The following is a 12,014-nucleotide window of genomic DNA, read 5'->3' as shown; positions in this document are numbered from 1 at the left end:
TACTGCTTCTTTCCAAGATTTGATAGAAAATCACTTTCAGAGATGGTTACTGAGGATTGCTGGTTACCTAATTCAGCCAACGTCAGTCTGCATTCAGACTCTTCTGTGTACATGTGTTCTTTCTTTACCTAAGATTCTCAGTACTTCTGAAAAACAACATGCCTCAATCAGGGCACCCCAAAATCAAGTTAAGACAATGTAACTTGGCATTTGTGCTTCAACAGATATATCTCCATGCTTGGGGTGGGATAGTGCAATATATCTGGAGCCTCAAAGGGCAGAACCAGAAGTATGCTATAGTATGAATGCATACAGTTGCATTCAGAGAGTTCATGTTATTGATGGAAGTTTATATGATGTGCCAGGGGAAGCAGCAACGGAAAGTTGATGGTGGGTTAATGGGTTGTCTGGTTCTGTATATTATCCATCTTCTGACTTTTTTGACATATTCTCCTTATATCCCGGTTGCCTTACTTCAAGGCATGGAAAAGTTCAAAACTGTGTTTTAATCTTTAATAAAACAAGATGCAGCCTTTAACTGTCCTCACTGTATAAAGACACAGGAAGAACCTTCTCCTGTCCAATTTCTGAAAATTCTTCTTTATAGGGTGATGCTTTCAAAATAGCAAAAAAACAAATTTTTCACTGTTGCATCTTCAGCTGTGAATGATTGCTCAAATTCTCTTGAGTCTCTTTGTGAGTCAGAAGGGACTTCGCCTTCCTCAGAATTAAAGTGCACGGGGTCCTACAAGCTCTTTTCAGCTGTGATCGAGTAAACTGCTTACGGCGTTTTCTGTATGGGGAGAAAAAGCAGAGAGATGCAGAGGTAAGCAATTTCTCAACAGGGATTTCTATATTATTTTTATTATAAATGCAAACTAGTTATTAAGCCAATCAGAGAACTGAGGATCATTAATGGAGAAAAGGATGGAAGTCAACTAAGATTTACTCAGAGTAGATCCCTGGGAAATAAAATACATGACTACATTTGGTCCATTCATTCCAATAGATCTGTTCTGTGTAAAACTTAGTTGAATACCACCCCCAGAAACAAAAGAAATTCACCTGGTTAGAAATTGACTGACAATGCAATCCTATATATTTAACCTGATCCTAGAATCATAGAGTTGGAAGGGACCATGAGGATTATATAGTTCAACCTCCTGCAATGCAGGAATCTTTTGCCCCACATGGGGCTCAAACCCACAACCTTGAGATCAAGAGTCTCGTGCTCTACCAACTGAGCTATCCCTGAGAATGTTATTGGAACAGCATGGTTGCCACTTCATGGTTGCTTCAGCAGTATTTGAAATGACAAAACTGCACAGGAAGGGCAACTCAGGTGGGAAGTTGCTGTGAAAACTTCCCAAGTCATTTAAGCTTCCCACAGAATTTCACAATTCTATCCATTGCCAGAGCAGAGTGGGATGCATCCACGTGACTAATATGGATGACCTAATTCAGTGTTTCTCAACCTTGGGTCCCCAGCTATTGTTGGAGTACAGCTCTCATCATCCCTAGCTAGCAGGAGCAGTGGTTGGGGATGGTGGGAGTTGTAGGCCAATAACAGCTGGGGACCCAAGGATGAGAAACACTGGTAATTGACTAAAGGTCTAAGTGGAGTGGACTATCTCCATTTGCATGTTCCACTAGGCTGGTGCAAGAAAACTGAGATCATCACGGTGTTGTTGGGTTATAACCCCTATCATTTCTAATTACTGGCCACGCTTGCTGGAGCTGGGGAGAGGCGAAGTTCAACAATGTCTGAAGGCTTCTCTGCCTCTGTCCTAAGCACAAGGGTGTGATCAATATTGCAAAGTGGTTTGCACCTCTTGAAGGAGATACGGAACACAAAATCCAGAACAGGAGCACCACCACAGATTTGTTTTGATTTTAAATGAGCTGTGCTCAAAATGTGGCGGTCCTTAGCCTCAACTGCTGACTCCCTATGGCAGGCTTCCTCAACCTCCGCACTCCAGATGTTTTTGGCCTACAACTCCCATGATCCCTAGCTAGCAGGACCAGTGGTCAGGGATGATGGGAACTGTAGTCTCAAAACATCTGGAGGGCCGAGGTTGAGGAAGCCTTCCCTATACATTGGTTGTGAATGTGATTCGTGCGGGAGGCACGTTCGCAACCTGCAGTGTTCACAACCTGCAGCGCCGCCTCTGTGCACTCGCAGGTTGCAAGTTGGTACGTTTGTGCATGTGCAAAGCACAATTTAGTGCTTCTGTGCACATGTGAGTGCCGAAACCTGGAAGTAACCCGTTCCAGTACTTTCGGGTTTAGCGCGGTGCGCAACCTGAAATCACGTAACCTGAAGCGTCTGTAACCCGAGGTACCACTGTGGATTTAGCCAAGTCCTGCTCTCACAAGAATCTTAAGGGGCCATCACAGAAGATAAGGGGTCAGGCCCCCTCTACCCCTGCCCTATCTCAAGCACTGCTCCTGACATTCCTAGCTGGGTACCAGAAACAAACTGACATAGTTGTCAGCAGCTACCAGGAACGGAAACCTGAGCCAGAGGATCATTTGCCATAGACGTTATCACTCCAATCCAGCTAAGGAAATCCACTTGGGCGAGATTTTGCATGCTTTGCAGTTGCTGGATGAGGAACCCTAGGTGTTGAGCACATTTAAATGCTCATCTGAATGCAGATGCCATCTATGGTCTCTGTGCATTGCTTTCAGTGGAATGCACATCTGAGTGCAGATTCAAATGTGCACGCTATCCACACCTAGCTGTATTAAGTTGCATATAAACACCTTTGCTTCTAAGGGTGCTTTTTTAAAAATGAGCATTTTAGTCTTTAACATATTAGCTGGATTTCTGTGTCTGGATGAAGCAGCTAGGGATGTGAGACTTACTCCCAAAATAAGTGTGTACAGGATTGTGGGCTAACAGTGCAATCTTATATGTATTGCACTGTTAGCCTACAATCCTGTACACACTTATATATGTCTGCAAAAGTATCACAGAGTTCAGTTAGGCTTCCCTCTGCATAAATGGGAATAAAGGTAAAGGTACCCCCGCCCGTACGGGCCAGTCGTGACCGACTCTGGGGTTGCGCACCCATCTCGCTTAAGAGGCCGGGGGCCAGCGCTGTCTGAAGACACTTCTGGGTCATGTGGCCAGCGTGACGAAGCTGCTCTGGCGAGCCTGCACCAGCGCAGCACACGGAAACGCCGTTTACCTTCCCGCTATAAAGCAGTACCTATTTATCTACTTGCACTTAAGGGTGCTTTCGAACTGCTAGGTGGGCAGGAGCTGGGACCGAACGACGGGAGCTCACCCCGCCGCGGGGATTCGAACCGCCAACCATACGATTGGCAAGTCCTAGGCACTGAGGTTTTACCCACAGCACCGCCCGCTGGGAATATTGGTACATAAATGGGAATAAATGGCATAAATGGGAATATCTGAAATTGGTACAAAATTCTAACAGTAAATAATATGTAAGCCTGTCTACACTGTCTACAGAAAGCAACAAGTTTACTAGTGGCAGAATAAAATGTAGTTTGAAAGGAAAACATTTTCACTTTAATGAAGGGAGTATAAAAGAAAAGTTCTACACACAAAATTCTGATGATAAATCAGTCAATATAGTATATGTTACAAGGCTGCAAATTTGTTATCATTTTCAGGACTAGTAGTTTGAGATGTTCAATATTTAAGGAGAAATAGCCTATCTATACCAGAGAGACAGAGAGAAAGAACCAAATGTTTAAAATTCCATTCCCTTCTGCCTTCAAGCAGAACAGTTTTTCTCACGCAAATTTTAATAGCACATAAGTGGGGAAATATGTGAAAAAATAGGCTACATGAACAGATGAAAAATCCTCTTTTATTTATGAAACATTATCTTAATATTTATGAAACATTATCTTAATCTCCAGGTCCTTTCCGCCCTCCTTCCCTTACATCTCCTTAAGCATCTCACTTGAAATATTATGCTTTTCTGGAATTAATAACTTTACCCATTTACCCCTTCATGTTATTTGAAGGAAGGGAGGATCAAAGATATTAAAAAAGAATAAAAGACAACACCTTGTCAAAGAAAGAAAGAACCACTATTTTTTCACTTCATAGTTATTTAATTTGGATTGAATAATTTTCATTGAATTTTTAATTTATTCTATTCAGTCCAAATTAAATACAAATGGGGCCGTTTTGCCACAGCCTGAGTTGATATTCTCTGCTGTTCTTTTGTAAATAATTGTTTAATATGTATAAATGCAACACAGTGTTACCTGTTTCCACATTACAATAGCACCTCTGAATTGCAATCTTTAATGTTTTGCACCCCAAATGTGATCTAGTTTGTAAGATTCTTTACGAGCCCAGGAAAAAAGGCATTCATTATTAAGGTGGAGGGTTAAGGGTTGCATGGACTTCTATTCCCGCTCTGCGTGCATCCTCCACACACCCCAAAATCTGTCCCAGAATATTGGGGAGAAACCTAGAACAGATTTGGAGGGCATGAGGAAAGAGGAGAGGAGGAGGAGTTCTGGTTACACAGAAGGAAGCCCTTGTGCTTCAATTATCCCTTGTGCTAATGGATAAAATCTTAGACTGGGTTCCTTTCCATAAATGAAGAGTATGCCTAGATATTACTAAAGAGATGAAGCAATGTACTGTGGTACATTGTTACAGGACCATCACACATAGTATGTTCTGCTTCATATTATTTTTTGTATATTTATTTTAAAAATATTTAAACATATTTATAAGCACACACAAAAATGGAGAAAAGTGAATAAAGTAGGAAGTAGATTGAGATCTGCTGGTAGTGGGTGATTTGCTGTAAATGGGCAAGCATTGCGGATAGGGCTGTGCATGGTCCCCTGATCAGATTCAGGGCACAATTCAGGTTTTAGATCAGTCCCAGCTAGGGATGATGCAGACCTGACCTGACACCCAGATCTGGATTATGATCCAGAAAAAACAACAACAACCCATCTTTGGAAATCTCGTTGACTTGCATTGGGAAACCAATATGGCTGTAAACTTCTTGCATTTTCTCATGGGCAACCTTCTGGAGGCCACATACCAGCAGTGGGCGAGACCAGATGCAAAAATAGGTGGATCTATGGATGTGACCCTTACCTTTGTACAGTAGGTTGCATTCCTGAGACACACAACTCAAGAGGTTTCCGTACACATGCATGCACAGACACACAATGCATACAACAGCCCTGAACATCCAGTGCCACCAGTATCACTTTCCATGCCAAGCCATGCTATCAGCAGAGTATGGAAACAACAAGGGTCGCTCCAGTTTTAGGGACAGTCAGCACTGAGTAGATCAGGATCTACTGCACTGGCCTTATCAGTACTGTTTTTATTTTTAAAAATGGTGCCAGAACTAATCATGAACATCTCCTTTGTTCTCTTATAATGGCAACGGCACCCACCTGAGAGGTGCCGGAACTGAGTTCCATTGAGTAGCAGCTGAAGAAAAGTCCTGGGCATTATCATGCTCCTTCTCACTATAAGGTTCTGGTAATTATCCCTATATCCATGAGAAATAGATCTTAGTGATTCTTAAAGAGATCTTCATTAATCACATAAAGGCACATACATTCTCTGCCTGATTTTCCCCCTGCCTACTGCCTATTTTGCTCTGAGACTCTCAACACCTCCCTCGACTACTGGGTCCTGCTCAGGACAAACTTCTTAAATACAAACATATAATGACAGAATACAACAAAGGTGTTCACGGGAAACAGCTGTAAACATGGAAAATGGGAGTTGCATAGCCTTCCCTTACACTCAACACATTATTTGTTCATTGTTTGTTTGTTTGTTTGTTTGTTTTTTTAAAAAGCTTAAGAGAACCTGGTTGTAGCCTTTAATAGCAAGGGAGAGGATAAAGATGTAACCCATTATCTCTCTCTCCCTCTCTCTCTCTATATATATATACACATATACATATAAACACAAAGGATGAGGAGGAAGGCAGCCATCTTTAAAGTTCAATTTCCTGTGGTTTTGTCACAGTGTGCCTTTTTCTAAAGCAAGAATTCTTTATGTTTGCTAAATGAATTCAATATGCCTAAAAAGAGATACCATCTCGCATTGTTATGAGAGACCACCTATTCTAACTGTGGTTTGCCCCCTTGGTTCTCTTGCAAACATGCCTGAGGAGTGAGGAGCAGAGAAACTGCCTTTGACATTCTAATGAAATGCTCCGTGGATGCGATTCATCGCACCCACTTCACATTTTGATGCAGAGGTGCATTTGCCTGTGCATGAAGATGTGGTCACACAGATGTCCCTGCTTTAAGATGCAGAAAGCTAATCTGCAAAAACAGACAAGCTATTTGCGCCACATCTCTTTGGCTCAGTGAGCCACATCTCACAACTGTCTGCAGTTGTGACTGCAGAAACACACACCTATATACCTGCCCCACAGAGAGGACTTCTTCATTCCCCTTTTGTAGTGCAAGTTCCCACATGCATAAACTAGGACAGATAAATTTGTTCCCCACAATGGGCCTACCACACAGGTGAAAGGGTTTCAGTGTCTAGGTGACTAACAAGATACTGTGTTGTATTTAGGAGTGCTTGAAGAATTCGATTTCTGCAAATTCCAGCGCAAAATGACCTGAGCTGCTTCTCCCAGCCTAAGGTGCTGAGAATTTTGCATTTGCCTGAATTTTGAAACACAGTTCAAAAAAGACTAAAATGTGCTTACATTAAATTTAGAAATGCAAACACTAAGATAAAGCACAAATAGGCATTGAAATACATTTATGAATTTTCATGTGGATTTTTAAAATAAAAATAAGGCAGTAATGGGATGGAATGGACTTATGAAAGAACTCATGTGACATTGACACAGACCAGAAATAAGTTGATCCTTCCAACCCAAATTGCATCGCTAGTCATCGACAGTTAACATGTTTACTCAAAAGTAAGACGGGCTGTATCCAATGGAGTTTATTCCCAGTGTGCATAGGACTGCAGCCTAAAAATGCCAAAACTGAGCCCAAAAATGGCTGGTGCAACCTTTACAGCTCTCTGTTTCGATGTAAATGCAGCACAGTGTTATTTCCAGAAATGTAAATCTATTTTTACTCTAGTACATCTCAATTGCAAGCCTTAACATTTTGCTTCCCACCCCTCTGCATGCAGTGTTGAGCTACATCATGTGAGAGAAAAGTGAGATATAGCAGATGTAACAGACCGGAGGAGGGGAGAGTCTTTCAGAGTGGTTACTACACATTTGTGCATAAAACTGGGTTTTTCTAATTTGAAAAAGGACAGTGTTTTGATAGTGTGGAAGGGGACAGAATAATGGTGAGGTGTAAAAGCAATTGTGAATAGTTCATCCAAATTACTACTATGAGCAGTGACAATGAGTGGGGGAAGGCTTGTATCTCTTCTTTGAGAAGTTAGTTATAACAGTAAAAAAAACACCTCTTAATGAAAGAGACCTGCTTAGGAATCTTCATCCTACACTACTTATGGGAAGATCTTCATAAAGAAGATCTTTAAGGTAAAGAAAAATGATATTTTTTTCTATAGAGACACAGAAGTTAACAAAGTGTTATTCAGGACCATTTCTGACTCATATTTGACATGACAAAGATAGCCTGAGTTAAATTCACAGTATGATGCGCATGTAAGATAGATAGAGAGATAGATGATAGATAGATAGATAGATAGATAGATAGATAGATAGATAGATAGATAGATGGATGATAGGAATATCAACTCACTAAGGGCTTTAAGACTCCAGTCCTCTGTGCACTTACCTAGGAATAAGCTCCACTGAACAAGTGGGAATTACTTCTGAACAGACATGCAGAGGATGAGTGTGCTATAAACACAATCTGAGCAAGCATGTTTTGAATGGTAAGGTGGAGAAGTATTTGTGCTTGCAGACAGTCACTGCTGGAACAGAAAACCTGATGGAGTAGAATATGCACCTTCCCACATGTGTAAGCAAATCTATGAGGAGATATTTGGTTGAAAAATAATGTTGGTGTTGCACTTCTGTCATTAAGTCCAGCTTCATTTTTGAACAGTTTGCATAGGAAAGAAACTCAAAATTAAAATTTCTGTATTCAGAACACTGCAATTATGCATCGATCATCAAATGATCATGAATGCTGCAATCTTAACCCCACTAACCTGGGAGTAAGTCCCATTGAATTCAATAGGACACTTCTGAGTAGGCATAGCTAGGAATGCACTGTAAATTATTAGACACACACACACACACACACACACACACACACACACTGCATGAAGGAATGATAAATACAGAAAAAGCATGGTACAATTACTGTATATAAAAGAAATCATTTCTAAGCACCCACCCCCACACTTTTAAATCAGCTTCAGATATTTGACATTTGAAATTGACAGCTGTATGTAACTGAAGCTATACTCAAGAGTTGACCCACTGAACTCAACTCTGTGTATGACTTCATTGGGAACAACCCAAGAGCTATAACTGCATTAGTGAAACAACCAGTCTCCAACTCTCCCATACATTTTTGCATGTAATACTAAGTTTTTGGAAACTTTCACCAAATTAATCACCTCCCACAGCCCGCTCAACCAATTCCCTTTCTTAGCTCTCTGCTGCCTTTTGCAATGTTTAGCAAACATCAATCTTGCTGTTGTTAGTAAGCAGAAGACTGGCTTCTGAATATTTATAGAAGGATTAGCTTTCCTATTATGAAATAAACATAATAATGAATTGGGAATAACTTGTAAGAGACTATGTTGATTATGTTAATTATCATTTTCCTGTACTGAATTGCCATTCTGCATTTTCACCACACACTTTCCTAAATAGACTCCCTAATCAGAACCACATTCCCTTGTGAACTGAATACCTTGGCCGCTAAAGAAAGGTTGCCCAAGAGACAGCTGAGGAACTCATCTTGATGTTCACAAGTCATCACATGCAAATCAGAAGCAGGTCAACAATGTGTTTGTTTGGCTTAATGAGTTTTAATAATTTCAAACAAAATGGCCAGAGCTTGTACAGTTTGGGAACATTTGTTTTAAAATGTTTGCGATCTGTTTGAGACAGGGCTTAAGTGCAAATAATTAAATACTTGTATTTGAAATTACTTTGAGGGGAAAAATATTCATGACATTTGCACTTCTCAGTATCAGAGGGACCAAGGATAATTTCACTTGCATTTTAATGAGAAATTACCTAAATTTGCACTTCTCAAAACAATATGGGGACCAAAACAAAATTATCCTTCGGAAGGCGCATTGCTCTGAATTTTGTGGTGCAGTTCTCCAGCCAAGCAACGTGCACAAAAATGCAAACATCAGTAAAAAATAACATACAAAATGCATTATATTAGACAAGGATATTTCCACAAATCTGCATATTAATCAAAACTGCACACTAAAATGTGTTCATTGTGAGAAGTCTGCCCTGCAACATGGATGAATTTTAGTAAGGATTTGCTAAAACTTCTGCGAATTGTTGCAGAAATGTGGCAAACTGAATTTAAGGCTGGGAAATGTAGAAACTGGGAGAAACTGAACTGAGAGTTCTGTATTATGATTGCAGAAAATCCTTATGGTAGTACTTGAAAAAGATGTTTTTTTTTTTTTTAAGAAGCTGCTCTTACACTAAATCAGGCTATTGGTCTATAAAGCTCAGTATTGCCTGATAGTATTGACTGATGGCAGCTCTTCAGGGTTCCAGGCAAGGGTCTAGTCCAACTCTTCTTGGAGATGCCAGGAGCATTTTGCATGAAACCATGCATCCTACCACTAAACTAGAGCCCTTTCCAACTCTAGAACATGTAACGGTAAAGGGACCCCTGACCATTAGGTCCAGTTGTGACCAACTCTGGGGTTGCGGCACTCATCTCACTTTATTGGCCGAGGGAGCCGGCGTACAGCTTCCGGGTCATGTGGCCAGCATGACTAAGCCACTTCTGGCGAACCAGAGCAGCACACAGAAACGCCGTTTACCTTCCCGCCAGAGCGGTACCTATTTATCTACTTGCACTTTGGCGTGCTTTCGAACTGCTAGGTTGGCAGGAGCAGGGGCCGAGCAACGGGAGTTCACCCCGTCATTAAGATTCAAACCGCTGACCTTCTGAACGGCAAGTACTAGGCTCTGTGGTTTAACCCACAGCTAGAACATGTGCAATTCTATAAAATTTAAGTTTTATTGAGATTGGTCTCAGAACCATCTATTTAACACCAGCGTGACATGCTCTGATGATGGCTGTAGTACCATCAAGTCTGGAAAGAAGCCCACAATCTGGAGCAAATCCCATCAACATCTACTCAAGAAACTCTTTCCCCAGTGTCTCTTTGTTCAGAGCCTTATGGAGTGCCATAATCAGAGATTTCACATGACGGGGGTCAGGCAGTGGGGAAGTGGAAACTGCAAGGAAATGTCCTATGAGGCATGATTGGTCTCACTGCAAAGGCTCTCGTGGATGACAGTCTGAGTGGCTTACAATTTATGATATTCTAAAGCAAATGCCCCAAGGTGCTGCAGGAAAGCCAGAGCATCATGGCAAGAGGCTGTTGCATAAATGAGATGCTGCTTTGCCAGCATCGGGGAAGCTCATTTTCCCTCCCAATAATATTCTGCAGACCCAGCATCAATATTTATGCAAGGAAACTACTCTCTGGAAACTATCAAGTATTTCTGGGAACTTCAAACCAGCTTCATTTTAAAATACTGGAGCACAGTTATTACTTGTGGCATCTGTGGCACAGAGCACCTGCATATGATAATTCTGGTAATCAATGAGGTGTAATGGTTAGATTGTCAAATCTCCCGCAGGCCAGCCACCAATTCTCAGAATAACCTACCTCACAGGTTCTTGCTGTGATAACATGGAAGGAAGAACCACGCAATCAGCTTTGAGCTCCGTGGATATCAAACGTAAGAATTTTATAAAGCAACCTCCTGATTAGATTACTGTAATGCATCGTGATTAATTTACCGACTGAGCTTTTGCTTGGGACTGTCCGGAAAGTGCAAAATATAGCATCAGAGCTTGTGGTTATCGCTGCTGGAGGTCCTTCATGAAGTATTTGAAAACAATGCAAAGTTGATTTCATGAAAAAAATATTTAATTTGCTTTTATTTTTTAAAAGTTAAAAATTGTATTGTTCAGCTATTTTATTCTCTGCCACACACACACACACACACACACACACACATATATATATATATATATATATATATTACACACACATGCTAAAACAGACTATTGGTCTATCTAGTTCAGCACCATCAATACTGATTGGCAACAGCTCTGGAGATGATGCCAGGGACTGAACCTGGAAACTTTTGCATGCAAAGCTTGTGATTTAGCGCTGGACTATAGCCATTTAATGGGAGTATAAAGGTACACAACACAGCACAGCACATAGTTAAACTATGTTATTGCTCACCAAAAGATATGGGGATGCCCACCGATTTAGATAGTTTTATTAAAAGAGGATTAGACAAGGTGAAGGCGGCTATCAATGACTACTTTTCACAATGACTATTTATTACTTCTAGTATCCTCTGAATGGCAATTGCTGGGGAACGCCATCACTTGCTGCTGCACTCAGGTCCTGTTTCTTATTTTATTCTTAATCTAGCATCCAGATGGGAATTGTGCCAGGTCACTAGAGAGACAGTGGTCAGATTATGCCTCTCTCTCCCAACTTGACTTTATTTTCTTTACATGTGAAGCTGTGGGTAAGCTTTTTAGCGGACCTTGATTAAAAGTTGGCAGGGTCAACAGAGAAGCCGACTTTGAGGAGGCAGTTTATCCTGTGCATCCCACTGCTTAGGCATTTAGAAAAATGGATGCATGGGTCTATTAGCTATTTTAGTCCCAGTTTTCATCATCACCATTGCCTTCTGCACAGAGAAAGCACCTAGAATTATAAAAACCATGGAGGAAGGGAAGAAGAAAAGCAAGTTCAGATACTGAAGTCAAAGAGAATTAAGATTTGCAGCTTCAATTTCTAACAGAAGAATCCAATAAGGGAGCAAGTACTTTTAAAT

General features: G+C 41.0%; 1 protein-coding gene across 4 annotated transcripts in view; it reads right to left on the bottom strand.

Moving 5' to 3' along the window:
- Positions 1 to 296: 296 nt before the first annotated feature.
- Positions 297 to 12,014, bottom strand: part of MTA3 (metastasis associated 1 family member 3) — a 114,696-nt gene continuing 102,978 nt past the window's right edge. Inside the window, exon 19 of one of the 4 annotated variants that reach the window (XM_081854695.1) lies at positions 297 to 793. In XM_081854695.1, the coding sequence (XP_081710821.1) occupies positions 643 to 793 (151 nt within the window). In that variant the 3' untranslated portion in view covers positions 297 to 642. The remainder of the gene's footprint in view (positions 794 to 12,014) is intronic. The other 3 variants (XM_081854696.1, XM_081854699.1, XM_081854697.1) reach the window with 3 other exon arrangements.

Source organism: Podarcis erhardii (assembly GCF_964252035.2).
Source record: "Podarcis erhardii genome assembly, chromosome: 3".
Taxonomy (NCBI): domain Eukaryota; kingdom Metazoa; phylum Chordata; class Lepidosauria; order Squamata; family Lacertidae; genus Podarcis; species Podarcis erhardii.
Note: the sequence above shows the minus strand (reverse complement) of the source record. Positions and strands in the feature narration are given on the sequence as shown.